The sequence below is a fragment of the Coregonus lavaretus genome (assembly GCF_964263955.1).
Source record: "Coregonus lavaretus genome assembly, chromosome: 1".
Lineage (NCBI taxonomy): Eukaryota > Metazoa > Chordata > Actinopteri > Salmoniformes > Salmonidae > Coregonus > Coregonus lavaretus.
Genome location: NC_139988.1, coordinates 23,355,870 through 23,375,365, shown reverse-complemented (window position 1 = coordinate 23,375,365; position 19,496 = coordinate 23,355,870). Strand labels below are relative to the sequence as shown.

At 43.7% G+C, this 19,496-nt stretch overlaps 1 protein-coding gene across 1 annotated transcript in view; it reads right to left on the bottom strand.

Moving 5' to 3' along the window:
• Positions 1-391: 391 nt before the first annotated feature.
• The window catches only part of rab40b (RAB40B, member RAS oncogene family), a 48,681-nt gene continuing 29,576 nt past the window's right edge, over positions 392-19,496 (bottom strand). The window contains exons 2-6 of the mRNA XM_084159138.1: positions 16,408-16,468; positions 10,733-10,793; positions 1,813-1,890; positions 1,024-1,246; positions 392-779 (exon numbers count right to left, since the gene is read on the bottom strand). Of these exons, the coding sequence (XP_084015264.1) occupies positions 472-779; positions 1,024-1,246; positions 1,813-1,890; positions 10,733-10,793; positions 16,408-16,468 (731 nt within the window). The 3' untranslated portion in view covers positions 392-471. The remainder of the gene's footprint in view (positions 780-1,023; positions 1,247-1,812; positions 1,891-10,732; positions 10,794-16,407; positions 16,469-19,496) is intronic.

Below are 19,496 nucleotides of genomic sequence, written 5' to 3'. Positions count from 1 at the left end.
CAAGGATGCTGTTGATAATGGCAGACCCTGGCCGTGACCCTACTCTCCGAGGGTGTCTCAGGGAGCGTTGGGATATGCAAAAAAACGTATTTCCAATTCACATGTGTATTAATACACACTTGTAAGCACCTACGAAATTATTATTATAATGGGACAGATATAATGATGCGATGTCTATCTAAGTCTATGGCTGCACCAGAGACGGAAGAGAAAGGAAGACATCTCACTCGCTCATATACAGTCACTGAACTAAGTAGACCAGACCCAGCTGCTAATACATTGGTGCCTATGGGAGAGCCACCCCTTAAGCAGCCCAGAACTGTGACAATGCTTTTCAATGGTAAACGGCCTGAGTGGGATATCTTCATTTATCCACCATCTTTGGCTGCACCAGTGATCAACACCAACTTCCTGTCCATGTGATGACAACATCCTGCCCCAAGGACTTCCTCTTCCTGTTTCAGCCGGTGGCTAGGAGATCTTGCAGCTGTTGCCAGAGCAGCTCTGTGCGGCCGCCGGGCTGAGCGGCGGAGGGCGGAATAGTTTTTTATTTTTCAGCAGCTGGCATCCGGTCCTCTTGGTGGCGATGTGGGTGGTGTTGGCAGCAGTGGCGGTGACGGAGTAGGAGCGTCCGTGCATCATGCGGGCATTGAGGCCATTGGCCATGGAGAAAGACTTGAGGTGGGACTTGAGGGCCAGGGGGAGAGGAAGCTTGTCAACAAGGTGGACAGGGGTGCAGGACACGATAGAACGACAGCACAGGTCCTGAAGACTTAAAACTAAGAGAGAGGGGGGGGGGGGGAGAGAAATAATATTTAATATTTCACAAATAGCAATATTACACCACGAGAGGGCACCATTGTGTAAAACAGTAAGAGAGAGAGTAAGAATAAGCTACTATAGGCTCAGTGTACACTGCTTCACCTTTGTTGGGTCTCCAAAGTCTCTCTCACTCACACACACACACACACACACACTCTCTCTCTCTCCCCCTTGCTCCCTCCCTCCCTCGCTCCCTCTCACCTTTGTTAGGCCTCCAGAGTCTCTCCATGCCGTGCCTCATCAGGACTATCCTGGCCAGCTCTGTGAAGGACTCTGTGATGTTAAAGTTGCACAGCGGGCTGACCTCGAAGAAGGTGACCCCTAACCTCTCGGCGTACACCTGGGCCTGCTCTGTGGTCACCTGGCGCTTGTAGGCCAGATGTAACCGGTTCCCCACCAGGATCTTAGGCACTCCCGGTGCATGCTGGGTAGACAGGAAGGGGAATAGAAAGTGGTGAGGTACAGATTCTGTTAGCACACCAGGGTGGATAAGGGTGTGTGTATGCATATGTGTTACATAGTGTACTTCCCTGTAATAAGTAAAATAATGGAGTGGTAATAAAAGGTCCCAAGGGGGCAAAAAGCATGTCAAGAATCAATCGTTCAGAATACTAGCATGTTTTCTTTTTCATTGAAGGTGAATAATATTATTCACATAACATGGGCTATCTTGAAAGTAACTCTGTGTGTGGCTAGTTTATGAGTGTGTGAGTTGTTTTGGAGCAAAGGCGAGAGATGTGGGTTGGAGAAGGTTTAGTCATTTTCACAAGCAGATATTGAGCAACGTGTCTTACATCATAGAGCAATAGGAGCGATTCAGTGATGTAGGCTGCAATTTACAATGTATTTGCATCCCAAATGGCACCCTATTCCCTTTATAGTGCACTACTTTTGACCAGAGCCCTTTGGGGAATAGGGAATAGGGTGCAATTTGGGACACAGCTGAGGTTTACTGTTTCTGAGAGAGAGCGATTGATCGATGTCTCTTACCTCATCTATCTCCTTAATCCATCTGTCAATACCATCAAAGGACCATCGGTTGGTGATGTCATAAACCAAGATCACACCCTGAGAGATCAAATCAAAAATTGTATTAATCACATGCTTCGTAAACAACAGGTGTGGACTAACAGTGAAATGCTTACTTATGGGCCCTTCCCAACACTGCAGAGAGAAAGAGAAATAATAGAAGAGTAAAACACGTAATAATAAAAGTAATAATAGATACACAATGAGTAACAATAACTTGGCTATAGACAAGGGGTACCAGTACCAAGTCGATGTGCAAGGGTACGAGGTAATTGAGGTAGATATGTACATATACCTAGGAATAAAGTTACAGATAGTAAACAGTAGCAGCAGAATACGTGATTAGTCAAAAAACTTTGTGCAAAAAAGGTCATTGTAGGTAGTCCGTGTAGCTATTTGGTTAACTATTTAACAAACTATTTAGCAGTCTTATGGCTTTGGGGTAGAGGCTGTTCAGGGTCCTGTTGGTTCCAGACTTGGTACATCGGTACCGCTTGCCGTGTGCTAGCAGAGAGAACAGTCTATGAATTGGGTGGCTGGAGCGCACTACCCTCTGTAGCACTACCCTCTGTAGCACTACCCTGTGTAGCACTACCCTCTGTAGCACTACCCTCTGTAGCACTACCCTCTGTAGCACTACCCTCTGTAGCACTACCCTCTGTAGCACTACCCTGTGTAACACTACCCTGTGTAGCACTACCCTCTGTAGCACTACCCTCTGTAGCACTACCCTCTGTAGCACTACCCTGTGTAGCACTACCCTCTGTAGCGCCTTGCGGTCAGATGCCAAGCAGTTGCCATTCCAAGAGGTGATGCAGCCAGTCAAGATGCTCTCAATGATGCAGCTGTAGAACATTTTGAGGATCTGAGGGCCCATGCCAAATCTTTTCAGCCTCCTGAGGGGAAGAGGTGCTGTCGTGCCCTTTTCACGACTGTGTTGGTGTGACCATACAGTGCCTTCAGAAAGTATTCACACATTTTGTTGTGTTACAGCCTGAAATTAAAATGGATAAAATTGAGATTGTGTGTCACTGGCCTAGACACAATACCCCATAATGACAAAGTGGAATTATGTTTTTAGAAATGTTTACAAATGAAAAGCTGAGTCAATAAGTATTCAACCCCTTTGTTATGGCAAGCCTAAATAAGTTCAGGACTAAAAATGTGCTTAACAAGTCACATAATAAGTTGCATGGACTTACTCTGTGCGCAATAATAGTGTTCAACATGATTTTCGAATGACTATGTCATCTCTGTACCCCACACATACAATTATATGTAAGGTCCCTCAATTGAGCAGTGAATTTCAAACACGGATTCAACCACAAAGACACGGGAGGTTTTCCAATGCCTTGCAAAGAAGGGCACCTGTTGGTAGATTGGTAAAAAAAAAAAAAAAACAAGACATTGACTATCCCATTGAGAATGGTGAAGTTATTAATTACACTTTGGATGGTGTATCAATACACCTAGTCACTACAAAGATACAGGCGTCCTTCCTAACTCAGTTGCCGGAGATGAAGGAAACTGCTCAGGGATTTCACCAAGTGTGACTTTAAAACAGTCACCGAGTTTAATGGCTGTGATAGGAGAAAGCTGAGGATGGATCGACAACATTTTAGCTAATCCACAATACTAACCTAAATGACAGAGTGAAAAGAAGCCTGTACAGAATAAAAAATATTCCAAAACATGCATCCTGTTTGCAATAAGGCACTAAAGTAAAACTGCAAAGAAAATTGAGAAGAAATTAACTTTATGTCCTGAATACAAAGCGTTATGTTTGGGGGAAAATCCAACACAACACATTACTGAGTACCACTCTTCATATTTTTAAGCATGGTGGTGGCTGCATCATGTTATGGGTATGCTTGTCATCGGCAAGGACTAGGGAGTTTTTTAGGATAAAAAGAAACAGAATAGAGCTAAGCACAGGGAAAATCCTAGAGGAAAAGCTGGTTCAGTCTCCTTTCCAACAGACACTGTGAGACAAATCTACCTTTCAGCAGGATAATAACCTAGAACACAATGCCAAATATAAACTGGAGTTGCTTACCAAGATGACATTGAATGTTCCTGAGCGGCCTAGTTACAGTTTTGAATTAAATAAGCTTGAAAATCTATGGCAAGACTTGGCAATGACTGTCTAGCAATGATTAACAACCAACTTGACCATACTGCCAGGTCTCTGACCTCCTCCCTATAGGCTGTCTCATCATCGTCAGTGATCAGGCCTACCACTGTCGTGTCGTTGGCAAACGTAATAATAGTGTTGGAGTCGTGTGCGACCACGGTTTCGTGGGTGAACAGGGAGTACAGGAGGGTCACCGTGGCGGATGTGTTGTTGTCTATCCTCACCACCTGGGGGCGTCCCCTCAGGAAGTCCAAGATCCAGTTGCAGAGGGGGATGTTTTGTCCCAGGGTCCTTAGCTTGGTGATGAGCTTGGAGGGCACTACGGTGTTGAACGCTGAGCTGTAGTCAATGAACAGTATTCTCACGTAGGTGTTCCTTTTATCCAAGTGGGAAAAGGCAGTGTGGAGTGCAATAAAGATTGCGTCATCTGTGTATCTGTTGGGGCAGTATGCGAATTGGAGTGGTCCAGGATGTCTGGGATGATGGTGTTGATGTGAGCCATGACCAGCCTTTCAAAGCATTTCATGGCTACAGATGTGAGTGCTACGGGGTGATAGTCATTTAGACAGGCTACCTTGGTGTTCTTGGGCACAGGGACTAGGGTGGTCTGCTTAAAACATGTAGGTATTACAGACTGGGTCAGGGAGAGGTTGAACATGTCAGTGCAACCGGGAGACCCATGGGCAGCGCACAATTGGCCCAGCGTCGTCCAGGTTAGGGGAGGGTTTGGCCGGCAGGGATGTTCTTGTCCCATCGCGCACTAGCGACTCCTGTGTTGGCCCGGGCGCAGTGCACGCTGACACAGTCACCAGGTGGACGGTGTTTCCTCCGACACATTGGTGCGGCTGGCTTCCGGGTTAAGCGGGCATTGTGTCAAGAAGCAGTGTGGCTTGGTTGGGTTGTGTTTCGGAGGACGCACGGCTCTCGACCTTCGCCTCTCCCGAGTCCATACGGGAGTTGCAGCGATGGGACAAGACTGTAGCTACCAATTGGATACCACGAAATTGGGGAGAAAAATGGGGTAACACACAAAAAAAACACAAAAATAAAATGTCAGCACAGACAATTGCCAGCTGGTCAGCGCATGCTCTGAGTACGCGTCATGGTAATCCATCTGGCCCTGCGGCCTTGTGAATGTTAACCTGTTTAAAGGTCTTACTCACGTTGGCTACAGAGAGCGTGATCACACAGACATCCGGAACAGCTGGTGTTCTCATGTATGGTTCAGTTTTGCTTGCCTTGCCTTGTAGTAGGATTCGATCTTAGTCCTGTATTGATGCTTTGCCTGTTTGATGGTTTGTTGGAGGGCATAGCAGGATTTCTTATTAGCATCCAGGTTAGTGTCCCGCTCCTTGAAAGCGACAGCTCTAGCCTTTCCACGGTCACTGTGGGGACAACGTCATCGATGCACTTATTGATGAAGCCGGTGACTGATGTCAGTCCTGTAGCTTATCATATGCTTCATCGGACCACTTCCATATTGAGTGCGTCACTGGTATTTCCTGTTTGAGGTTTTGCTTGTAAGCAGGAATCAGGAGGATAGAGTTATGGTCAGACTTGCCAAATGGAGGGTGAGGGAGAGCTTTGAATGCTTTTCTGTGTGTGGAGTAAAGGTGAATCTAGAGTTTTTTTTCGCCTCTAGTTGCACAGGTGACATGCTGGTAGAAATTAGGTAAGACTGATTTCAGTTTTCCTGCATTAAAATGATGAGCATTTTCTTGTTTACTTATGGCCCTCTACAGCTCGTTGAGTGTGGTCTTAGTGCCAACATCGGTTTTTGGTGGTAAAGAGAAAGCTACGAAAAATATAGATAAACTCTCGTGGTAAATAGTATGGTCTACAGCTTATCATGAGGTATTCTAACTCATGCGAGCAGAACCTTGAAACTTCCTTAATATTAGAAATTGTGCACCAGCTGTTGTTAACAAAGAGAAACACACAACCCCCTTGAGCTTACCCAACACTGCCGTTTTGTCCTGCTGTTGCATAGAAAAAACTGCTTAAATATTATCCATGTCCTTGTTCAGCCAAGTTTCCAAGAGACATAGGATATTACAGTTCTTCAGGTCCCGTTGATAGGATAGTCTCGAACGGAGTTCGTCCAGTTTGTTCTCCAGTGATTGTACATTCGCCAATAGAACAGAGGGTAGAGGCAGATTATATACTCATCGGCATATTTTCATCAGGGTACCCGCACGTCGGCGTCTATCGCATCTCTTTCTCTTCCGAGTGTTGGAAATTAGGGCCTGGTCCGTGGTGAGCAGTATGTCCTGTGCCCCTGACTCATTGAAGTAGAAATCTTCATCCAAATAGAGGTTAGTGATTGCTTTTCTGATGTCCAGAATATCTTTTCGGTAATAGGAAACGATGGCGGAAACATTATGTACAAAAAAACACAAAATAGCCCAGGAGCCTATAAAACGGCAGCTATACATTCCAGCACGAGAGAAAGGGTGAGAGAGAGAGAGGTATTAATAGAGAGAGAGGTATTGGGGAGAATAGAGAGAGAGGTAATCATAAAACAAGAATGGAATGGTATCCAGCATGCACTCCTAAAGGCGCCCACCAGAGAGCAATGCCGCCCATATTTTCAACACAATTCTTGCCTTAGAGTGTAAATGCTTGTTTAGGTTCCACCTCGGAATGTCCTGGTGGTTTAAACGTGGACCGGAGAAACAGCAACAAATAGGGAACTGACAGCTGTCAGTGTATCTATCTATCTATCTATCTATCTATCTATCTATCTATATATAAGAAAAACCCTTGAATGAGTCGGCGTGTCCAAACTTTTGACTGGTACTGTATATATATATATATATATATATATATATATATATATATATATATATATATATATACAGTACCAAGGGTTTTTATTTATTTTTAGTATTTTCTACATTGTAGAATAATAGTGAAGACATCGAAACTATGAAATAACACATGGAATCATGTAGTAACCAAAAAAGTGTTAAACAAATCAAAATATATTTTATATTTGAGATTCTTCAAATAGCCACCCTTTGCCTTGATGACAGCTTTTCACACTCTTGGCATTCTCTCAACCAGCTTCACCTGGAATGCTTTTCCAACAGTCTTGAAGGAGTTCCCACATATGATGAGCACTTGTTAGCTGCTTTTCCTTCACTCTGCCGTTCGACTCATCCCAAACCATCTCAATTGGGTTGAGGTTGGGGGATTGTGGAGGCCAGGTCATCTGATGCAGCACTCCATCACTCTCCTTCTTGGTAAAATAGCCCTTACACAGACTGGAGGTGTGTTGGGTCATTGTCCTGTTAAAAAACAAATGATAGTCCCACTAAGCCCAAACCAGATGGGATGGCGTATCGCTGCAGAATACTGTGTTAGCCATGCTGGTTAAGTGTGCCTTGAATTCTAAATAAATCACAGACAGTGTCACCAGCAAAGCACCCCCACACCATAACACCTCCTCCTCCATGCTTTACAGTGGGAACTACACATGCAGAGATCATCCGTTCACCCACACCGCGTCTCACAAAGACACAGCGGTTGGAACCAAAAATCTCCAATTTGGACTCCAGACCAAAGGACACATTTCCACCGGTCTAATGTCCATTGCTCGTGTTTCTTGGCCCAAGCAGGTCTCTTCTTCTTATTGGTGTCCTTTAGAAGTGGTTTCTTTGCAGGAATTCGACCATGAATGCCTGATTCACATAGTCCCCTCTGAACAGTTGATGTTGAGATGTGTCTGTGACTTGAACTCTGTGAAGCATTTATTTTGGCTGCAATTTCTTAGGCTGGTAACTCTAATGAACTTATCCTCTGCAGCAGAGGTTAACTCTGGGTCTTCCATTCCTGTGGTGGTCCTCATGAGAGCCAGTTTCATCATAGTGCTTGATGGTTTTTGCGACTGCACTTGAAGAAACTTTCAGTATTAACTGACCATGTCTTAAAGTAATGATGGACTGTCGTTTCTCTTTGCTTATTTGAGCTGTTCTTGCCATAATATGGACTTGGTATTTTACCAAATAGGGCTATCTTCTGTATACCCCCCCCCCCCCCCCCCCCCTCCCCCCCACACACACACCTTGTCACAACACAACTGATTGGCTCAAACGCATTAAGAAGGAAACAAATTCCACAAATTAACTTTTAAGAAGGCACACCTGTCAATTGAAATGCATTCCAGGTGACTACCTCATGAAGCTGGTTGAGAGAATGCCAAGAGTGTGCAAAGCTGTCATCAAGGCAAAGGGTGGCTATTTGAAGAATCTCAAATATAAAATATATGTTGATTTGTTTAACACTTTTTTGGTTACTACATGATTCCATATGTGTTATTTCATAGTTTTGATGTCTTCACTATTATTCTACAATGTAAAAAATAGTACAAATAAAGAAAAACCCTTTAATGAGTAGGTGTGTCCAAACTTTTGACTGGTAGTATATATATACAGACTAGCTCAAAAACAAGTTTGCACTCCCTACTTGAATTTGCTACATGGCTCAAGGGTCCAAGTGTAGGCTACAGCGAAAAGCTGTTTGTCTCAGTCGTGTCTTGCAAAGAGGAAGAACTGTGCAGGTGTTTCTGATTAATAAACAATGCCATGCTGGTGGGTGTAACAATAAAATAAAATACAGCCCTGAAAATGAATATGAACTGAAAAGTATTTGTTAGGCCTACTGCTGCTAGGTAGCTCTCTCTCTCTGCTCTCCCCCTCCCCTCTGTCTGTTCTTAATTGCAGGAGTGAAGTCTGGTGTGCGGGAGTCAGGGTTCCAGCTGCAGCTCATTCACCATAATCACCTCAGCCTTAAAAACCCGGTCAAACTTGCCACTCATCGTCAGATCATAGTCAAGACGACCATGTTAGTCTCGCTGCTGACTCAACCTGCTTGTTTTCGCTCTTTGTGTTTTTGGCCGGTTCTATTTATATTTCTCCTGTGCCACAGATTATTGGAACCTGACTCCTGCCTCCGCTTCACTCCTGCCACCACCATCCTGCTTTCCACTACTGGACCTCACATTTGGACTCACCACGGACACTAGGACGTTACGGTACCACTCCTGCTCAGAACCCTGGATCTGTTACCCTCCCTGTAGACCTGGACTTGCTCTTCCCCTATTTTTGGAAACCTGGACAATTTAACTTTGAAATAAACCTGTTAAACCTTCTCTGGCTCGGTGTAGTTGTCTGCATTTGGGTTCATATTCAGTTTAAATCGTGACAGTATTAGCATGTCATATCATAGGGGAACCACACGGCATTGCCACGGGAAAAAAAAGCCCCCACTTCGGATTTCCCACTTCAAGCCCAAATATATCATACTTTGATTAAAACGATGACTTATTGACTTCAATTGTTGTGCCACATCATGGGTAAGCTCTGGACATCGTCTTTCAGTTGAAAAAAAGTGGGCCTTTAAACACAAACACACACACTCTCTAAGCGGAGATGCACAGTAAACTATGTGATATTGTGTACAGTAGGCTACTCAAATTGAATTGAGGCCAGAGACAATGAAGCAGACTATTCAGTTAATGGGATACAGTGTAAACTATAGAAAGTCTAATGGGAATAGCACATTCCTGTATAAATGCAATTAGCTGGAGTAGTCTGTCCAACTGCCAACTGCCATTACGTTTTACTGTCACTGGTGGTGCCAGTAGCTAACACTGAGGATTCAAGCTAATTCTCCATCAGTATGTATTCCATAGAACTGTTAGAGATGCCACAGATGTGTGTGTGTGTGTGAATGTGAGACTTCTATTTGTTTTATCCTGACCTGACTGCACACATACATACACACACACACACACACACACACACACACAGTTGAACTCTGATGACTTTAGTTATGATGTGGACACAGTGTTCAAGAAGCACAGCCTGCTGCCTCGCTATTGCGGGGGTGTCATTGTCACCATGGTAACACCTAGTCTGCACTCAGTAACGGGCCGATAAGTACCAATCATAAAAATAATAACTTTATTCACCAAGTCATTTTTATTCATTGCCTAGGAGGTGAGAATTCTCAGTAGCTGATCAGCCTTGGTTTCGGATTCGGTAAAGCAAGTAGGGTTCAGTAGCACCCTATCAGGGATAAATGTGGTTGAACTAAATAGATTTCCTACATGGTAAAAGGACTGGCTCCACTAACAATGATGTACCATTAAAGTTTTGTTTTTGAACAGTGCACAGGCCCATCCACTGTCCCTGTTTAGATAGGTGCACCCCCATCCACCCATACTGTACTGTTTCCACAGGAAAGGGTGCTGGGGTCAGTAGTGATGGTGCTGATATACAGATGGATGTGAAAACATGTACAAATAACTCACATGCACCCACTCTATAATATTAGCACAGCCAGTAAGACTTGTGCATGTGAAGACCTACAGCATAGTATTTACAGGTTGTATGTGGTGATTCTAAAACATTCTCAAATGGGCTACTGTGTTCTTTATGTTGAAATTCTCAAGGCTATTCCTTTCCTCAGAAATGAAATCTGTCCTTTGATTGAGTTTTCCACAGAACCATGTAAGGTTTTATACATTAGGGTTTACTATGCAGTGTGCAGCAGCAGCAGCAGCCAAGAGAAACATTCCCCTGCTGTAAACACTGTACGTTATTTGTTTTGTAATTGTGAAACAATAATGTGTGTAGACTGAACCATTATCAAACAGTGTACTGAAAAATGCTAAACACACTCTCCTAGGCAAACAATCAAACACAATCGCACGCACGCACGCAGGCGCACGAACACACATACCTGCGCTCCTCTGGAGTAAGAGCGGAAGATGGTGCAGAAGCGCCCCTGGCCAGACGTGTCCCTGAAACAACACAGAGGTCAGGGGTTAAGGGGTTTTAAGGGGTCAGGAGGTCAACCATATGTCAATCAAATCACACAGCATTCCACCAACATTCCACCCCTATTCTCATGACCTCATAAAGGCATCTATTGCTATAATTGGTCAGACAATCACCAATTATCTATGTTTAGCAACACTAATAACTTACAAAGAGAGGATTAACTACATATATTCAAACCCTACTGTGGTGTAATAAGCACCAAAATACTAAGATTAAGCATTTAAGAGAATGTAATTGGGTAAGTGCAGAGCAAGAAAAATAAAATGTTTCCAGATTGCATTCTCCAGACCTGGATGCCAGAGCAGTGTTTGGGTTTGCACGCACGCACGCACGCACAGACACACACACATATACACACACACACACACACACATATACACACACACACACACACACACACACACACACACACACACACACACACACTCGCTCTCTGGCCCTAAGGCCAGGCTTCTGACTGTAGTAGATTTGAGCTGTGTTTTTAATTCGATGAGAGTCATGCACATATAACACGTCATGCTCATATAAAACATTGAACACTTGTTTCTTGATATGATTTGATATGCTGACACCACATACCATATTTTTACACACTAGCCTAATATGGAGGGAGAAGCTTTAGTTTTATAGGGGATAGAAAGGTAAATATAATAATAATAATAATAGGAGAATAACCATACATGGTTTAAATGCTCATATTCTCCTTTCTTCTCACAAGCTGCAGATTTGCAATCATCTTGTTGTGTGTATCCATAGGCCTACTTCACATGCAGATTGGATATCCTTGCCAAGTTTCCAATTTTCACAACTGGCCAATTCTGCACGCTAACCGCTTGCTAGCTCTTTGCTAATATGTTAGCCACGCTATAATTTACCAATGTTCCACCATGCCTCACTAGCTCTTCGCTAATGCTACGCTAGCCACGCTAGCATTTTACCAATGTTCCCCTTCCCCCAATGCCACACTTGCTAGCTGCGATTAGCATGTAGTCATGGGGAGGAGCATAGAGAGCATTACTAACACCCCTCCTGTTAAAGTGCTAACGCGTCTCATCCTTTTAAACATCAAACAAAGTTTCCAGATTAATAATGTAATATTGACTTGACTGAAAGCAAAACCCACTAAAAATAAAAGTAGCACTCTCATGGTAATTGGTTAGGAGTAAAGAGGAGGAGGGTAGAGGACACACGATGGGAACCACAGAGTGTGTGTGTGTGTGATGTGGATTAGTGTGCGTCTGTGCATGTGTGCATGCATGTGTGTACCGTGCCTTCAGAAAGTAGTCACACCCCCTGACTTATTCCACATTTTGTTGTGTTACAGCCTGAATTCAAAATGGATTACAAAAAAATATATTTCACCTATCTACACACAATACCCCATAATAACAAAGTACACATTTTGGCAAATGTATTGAAAATGAAATACAGAAATATCTAATTTACATTAGTTTTCACACCCCTGAGTCAATACATGTTAGAATCACCTTTGGCAGTGAGTACAGCTGTGTGTATTTCTGGGTAAGTCTCTAAGAGCTTTGCACACCTGGATTGTACATTTGCCCATTATTCTTTTCAAAATTCTTCAAGCTCTGTGAAGTTGGTTGTTGATCATTGCTAGACAACCATTTTTTTTACCAGTAGGGTAAATCACAGAATAACAAGATTTATTCTGAACCACAGAGTTAAGCAGTAATGCGTAAAAAACACTCCAGTGCACAAAACAGGCGCACTGGAAAAGACAAGGCACACGAGGAATATTCCCTGCGATACAAAATACACGGAGCTCCACCGAGCTTCTCTCTCCTCCACAATAAACAATCACACACAAAGACAAGGGGGCAGAGGGAACACTTATACAGGTACTGATGAGGGGATATGAACCAGGTGTGTGTAATAAACAAGACAAAACAAATGGAATGATGAGATGAGGAGCGGCAGTGGCTAGAAGGCCGGTGACGACGAACGCCGAAGCCTGCCCGAACAAGGAGAGGAGGCAGCTTCGGAGGAAGTCGTGACATCATCATTGGCCTCATCGTGAAATCCCTAAGCGGTTTCCTTCCTCTCCAGCAACTGAGTTAGGAAGGACGCCTGTATCTTTGTAGTGACTGGGTGTATTGATACACACTCCACCATGCTCAATGGGATATTCAATGTCTTTTTTTTTTTTTACCCATCTATCAATAGGTGCCCTTCTTTGCGAGGCATTGGAAAACCTCCCTGGTCTTTACGGTTCAATCTGTGTTTGAAATGCACTGCTCAACTGTGGGACCTTACAGATACAGTGCCTTGCAAGTATTCATCCCCCTTGGCGTTTTTCCTATTTGGTTGCATTACAACCTGTAATTTAAATTTATTTTTATTTGGATTTCATGTAATGGACATACACAAAATAGTCCAAATTGGTGAAGTGAAATTTAAAAAATCACTTGTTTCAGAAAATTCTAAAAAATAAATAACGGAAAAGTGGTGAGTGCATATGTATTCACCCCCTTTGCTATGAATCCCCTAAATAAGATCTGATGCAACCAATTACCTTCAGAAGTCACATAATGAGTTAAATAAAGTCCACCTGTAAAGTCACATGATCTCAGTATATATATACACCTGTTCTGAAAGGCCCCAGAGTCTGCAACACCACTAAGCAAGGGGCACCACCAAGCAAGCGGCACCATGAAGACCAAGGAGCTCTCCAAACAGGTCAGGGACAAAGTTGTGGAGAAGTACAGATCAGGGTTGGGTTATAAAGAAATATCAGAAACTTTGAACATCCCACAGAGCACCATTAAATTCATTATTAAAAAATTGAAAGAATATGGCACAACAACAAACCTGCCAAGAGAGGGCCGCCCACCAAAACTCACAGACCAGGCAAGGAGGGCATTACTCAGAGAGGCAACAAAGAGACCAAAGATAACGCTGAAGGAGCTGCAAAGCTCCACAGCGGAGGTTGGAGTATCTGTCCATAGGACCATTTTAAGCCGTACACTCCACAGAGCTGGGCTTTATGGAAGAGTGGACAGAAAAAAGCCATTGCTTAAAGAAAAAAATAAGCAAACACGTTTGGTGTTCGCCAAAAGGCATGTGGGAGACTCCCCAAACATATGGAAGAAGGTACTCTGGTCAGATGAGATTAAAATTGAGCTTTTTGGCCATCAAGGAAAACGCTATGTCTGGCGCAAACCCAACAACTCTCATCACCCCGAGAACACCATCCCCACAGTGAAGAATGGTGGTGGCAGCATCATGCTGTGGGGATGTTTTTTCATCGGCAGTGACTGGGAAACTGGTCAGAATTGAAGGAATGATGGATGGCGCTAAATACAGGGACATTCTTGAGGGAAACCTGTTTCAGTCTTCCAGAGATTTGAGACTGGGACAGAGGTTCACCATCCAGCAGGACAATGACCTTAAGCATACTGCTAAAGCAGCACTTGAGTGGTTTAAGGGGAAACATTTAAATGTCTTGGAATGGCCTAGTCAAAGCCCAGACCTCAATCCAATTGAGAATCTGTGGTATGACTTAAAGATTGCTGTACACCAGCGGAACCCATCCAACTTGAAGGAGCTGGAGCAGTTTTGCCTTGAAGGATGGGCAAAAATCCCAGTGGCTAGATGTGCCAAGCTTATAGAGACATACCCCAAGAGACCTGCAGCTGTATTTGCTGCAAAAGGTGGCTCTACAAAGTATTGACTTTGGGGGGGGTGAATAGTTATGCACACTCAAGTTCTGTTTTTTTGTCTTATTTCTTGTTTCTTTCAGAATATTTTTTTTTTGCATCTTCAAAGTGGTAGGCATGTTGTGTAAATCAAACGATACAAACCCCTCCAAAATCAATTTTAATTCCAGGTTGTAAGGCAACAAAATAGGAAAAATGCCAAGGGGGTGAATACTTTCGCAAGCCACTGTAACTGTATGTGTGGGGTACAGAGATGAGGTAGTCATTCAAAAATCATGTTAAACACTATTATTGCACACCGGTTAAGTCCATGCAGCTTATTATGTGACTTTAAGCACATTTTTACTCCTCAACTTATTTAGGTTTGACATAACAAAGGGGTTTTGAATCAAGACATTTCAGCTTTTCATGTTTAATTAATTTGTAAAAAATTCTAAAAACATAATTCCACTTTGGCATTATGGGGTATTGTGTGTAGGCTAGTAAAAAAAAGAAATGTAATTTAATCCATTTTAAATTCATGCTGTAACAAAATGTGGAAAAGGTCAAGGCGTGTGAATACTTTCTGAAGGCACTGTATGTACTGTGTGTGTGTGTGTATGTACTGTGTGTGTGTACTGTGTGTGTGTGTCCTGTGTGTGTGTACTGTGTGTGTGTGTGTGTGTACTGTGTGTGTGTGTACTGTGTGTGTACTGTGTGGGTGTGTACTGTGTCTGTGTGTGTGTGTGTGTGTGTGTGTGTGTGTGTGTGTGTGTGTGTGTGTGTGTGTGTGTACTGTGTGTGTGTACTGTGTGTGTACTGTGTGTGTGTGTGTGTGTGTGTACTGTATGTGTGTGTGTGTGTGTACTGTGTGTGTACTGGTGTGTGTGTACAGTGTGTGTGTGTACTGTGTGTGTACTGTGTGTACTGTGTGTGTGTGTGTACTGTGTGTGTACTGTGTGTGTGTGTACTGTGTGTACTGTGTGTGTGTACTGTGTGTGTACTGTGTGTGTACTGTGTGTGTGTGTGTACTGTGTGTGTGTACTGTGTGTGTACTGGGTGTGTACTGTGTGGGTGTGTACTGTGTCTGTGTGTGTGTACTGTGTCTCTGTGTGTGTGTGTGTGTGTGTGTGTGTGTGTGTGTGTGTGTGTGTGTGTGTGTGTACTGTGTGTGTGTACTGTGTGTGTACTGTGTGTGTGTGTGTGTGTGTGTGTGTACTGTGTGTGTGTGTGTGTGTACTGTGTGTGTGCTGTGTGTGTACTATGTGTGTGTGTGTGTGTACTGTGTGTACTGTGTGTGTGTGTGTGTGTGTGTACTGTGTGTGTGTACTGTGTGTGTACTGTGTGTGTGTGTGCTGTGTGTGTACTGTGTGTGTACTGTGTGTGTGTGTGTACTGTGTGTACTGTGTGTGTACTGTGTGTGTGTACTGTGTGTGTTTCTTTCCCTCATCCCTATTCTGCTTCTTTAACAAATCTGGCTACAATTCCCCTCAGTGTAATCAGACTCACATGTTTCTTATTGAGCCTCTGTACAGAGCTCTCTCTCCCGTTGCTCTTCTCCTTACAACAACTCTCAGGAATGTCTCTCTCTCTCTCTGACAATACTCTATTCTTCTCCTAATCTGATCAACACGATACAGGCAGCATCATCTATCTAATAAAACAGCGGCTGTGTACCAAATTGCACTCTATCACCTATATAGAGCCATATGGGACCTGGTCAAAAGTTGTGCACTATATAGGAAACAGGGTGCCATTTGGGACAGGAACTACGAGGCCATAGAGTCCCATTTACAGTTTCAATATGTTCCAATAACCCTGATGTGGAATTGGGATGGGCTTAGCAGGGTAACAGACGGGTGTGTGTGTTTGTGCACGCGCGGGAGTGTGTGCTGTGTACAGTGACTTCACTCACCAGAGCTGCAGCTTGACTTTTCTTCCGTCTAGGAGTATCGTAGTCGTCTTGTAGTCGATTCCTGCCAACAACATAAAACAAGAGAAACAGATGTTAATACCATCTCTGTTAGCCTACTCTGGATGTATCTAGGCCCTGACAGTATGTCTGAGCTGTCATGATCATTCTACATGACAGACAGAGAGGGGGAGAGAGCGCGGGGGGGGGGGGGGGGGGAGTGAGACATATAGACAGACAGAAAGAGAGAGACAGACGAGAGAGAGATGAGAGATATAGTGAGAGGGGGAGAGAGAGAGATATAGTGAGAGGGGAGAGAGAGAGATATAGTGAGAGGGGAGAGAGAGATGAATAAGAGGGTATTAATAAGGCTGTGTATGTTTCAGGAGGAATCAGTAAGTAACGTGGAAGAAACAGGATGGAGATTAAACTGAGTAAGTGAACATGTCTGCAGCCCTATGGGCCCTGTTCAAAAGTAGTACACTAAATAGGGAATAGGGTACCATTTGGGAAGTAAACCATAGTGTGGGAGGGAGGTAGGTGGACGTGTAAAACAAGCACTAAGGCAACGCTGTAATTTCTATCCAGCACATACACACTCTGTAATCTATATCCAGCACATACACACGCTGTAATCTCTATCCAGCACATACACACTCTGTAATCTATATCCAGCACATACACACGCTGTAATCTCTATCCAGCACATACACACGCTGTAATCTCTATCCAGCACATACACACGCTGTAATCTCTATCCAGCACATACACACTCTGTAATCTCTATCCAGCACATACACACTCTGTAATCTATATCCAGCACATACACACACTGTAATCTCTATCCAGCACATACACACGCTGTAATCTCTATCCAGCACATACACACTCTGTAATCTCTATCCAGCACATACACACTCTGTAATCTCTATCCAGCACATACACACGGATGAACGCACGCACAGATTACACACACGTCACTGAGATTACTCCTAAAAAGCGTCTAGAGGTGTTACACGTTCAAGAGTGACACTGGGATGGAAATCTGATCCTGTTGAAATCTACGTCTTCTCACATTCTCTGTCTCTTTGCCCTCCCCTCTCTCTACGTTATCAACCCCCCCCCCCCATCCCCTACCTCCCCCTCTCTCACTACCTCCCACTGTCTACATCAATTATCTCTCTCTCTCTCTCCCCAGAAAGACCCACACCACATCCACATAATTCCCACATTATTCTCACATTCTCTTGCCACAGTCCCCTCCCTGTCTCTCTCCACCCACCTTCTAAGGCAGTGAAGTCTGCATCCATACCTGTCCCTAGAAAGGAGGATACCACATCACATGGCCGTGGGAAGTTGTTTTTGGTAGGGGGTGCTGATGAGAATTTTTGTCCACTCATACGGGAGTAATAAAGCCATATCTCAGACTGGCCAATAGATGGGCAGTCTGAGATATGGTTTTTTATTTGCAACTCTGCATAGAAGGTCAGCATCCCGGAGTCGCCTCTTCACTGTTGACGTTGAGACTGGTGTTTTGCGGGTCCTATTTAATGAAGCTGCCAGTTGAGGACCTGTGAGGTGCCTGTTTCTCAAACTAGACACTCTAATGTATTTGTCCTCTTGCTCAGTTGTGCACCGGGGCCTCCCACTCCTCTTTCTATTCTGGTTAGAGCCAGTTTGCGCTGTTCTGTGAAGGGAGTAGTACACAGCGTTGTACGAGATCTTCAGTTTCTTGGCAATTTCTCGCATAGAATAGCCTTCATTTCTCAGAACAAGAATAGACTGACGAGTTTCAGAAGAAAGTTATTTGTTTCTGGCCATTTTGAGCCTGTAATCGAACTCACAATTGCTGATGCTCCAGATACTCAACTAGTCTCAAGAAGGCCAGTTTTATTGCTTCTTTAATCAGCACAACAGTTTTCAGCTGTGCTAACATAATTGCAAAAGGGTTTTCTAATGATCAATTAGCCTTTTAAAATGAGAAACTTGGATTAGCAAACACAACGTGCCATTGGAACACAGGACTGATGGTTGCTGATAATGGGCCTCTGTACGCCTATGTAGATATTCAATAAAAGATCAGCCGTTTCCAGCTACAATAGCCATCCCTGGGACCACCCATAAAAGCGTCTGCTAAATGGCATATTATTATTATATTTACAACATTAACAATGTCTCCACTGTATTTCTGATCAATTTGATGTTATTTTAATGGACAAAAATATTGCTTTTCTTTCGAAAACAAGGACATATCTAAGTGACCCCAAACTTTTGAACGGTAGTGTATACAGTGGGGAGAACAAGTATTTGATACACTGCCGATTTTGCAGGTTTTCCTACTTACAAAGCATGTAGAGGTCTGTAATTGTTATCATAGGTACACTTCAACTGTGAGAGACGGAATCTAAAACAAAAATCCAGAAAATCACATTGTATGATTTTTAAGTAATTAATTTGCTTTTTATTGCATGACATAAGTATTTGATACATCAGAAAAGCAGAACTTAATATTTGGTACAGAAACCTTTGTTTGCAATTACAGAGATCATACGTTTCCTGTAGGTCTTGACCAGGTTTGCACACACTGCAGCAGGGATTTTGGCCCACTCCTCCATACAGACCTTCTCCAGATCCTTCAGGTTTCGGGGCTGTCGCTGGGCAATACGGACTTCCAGCTCCCTCCAAAGATTTTCTATTGGATTCAGGTCTGGAGACTGGCTAGGCCACTCCAGGACCTTGAGATGCTTCTTACGGAGCCACTCCTTAGTTGCCCTGGCTGTGTGTTTCGGGTCGTTGTCATGCTGGAAGACCCAGCCACGACCCATCTTCAATGCTCTTACTGAGGGAAGGAGGTTGTTGGCCAAGATCCCGCGATACATGGCCCCATCCATCCTCCCCTCAATACGGTGCAGTTGTCCTGTCCCCTTTGCAGAAAAGCATCCCCAAAGAATGATGTTTCCACCTCCATGCTTCACGGTTGGGATGGTGTTCTTGGGGTTGTACTCATCCTTCTTCTTCCTCCAAACACAGCAGTGTATCAAATACTTGTTCTCCCCACTGTATATATATACACACACTTAATCACTCACACC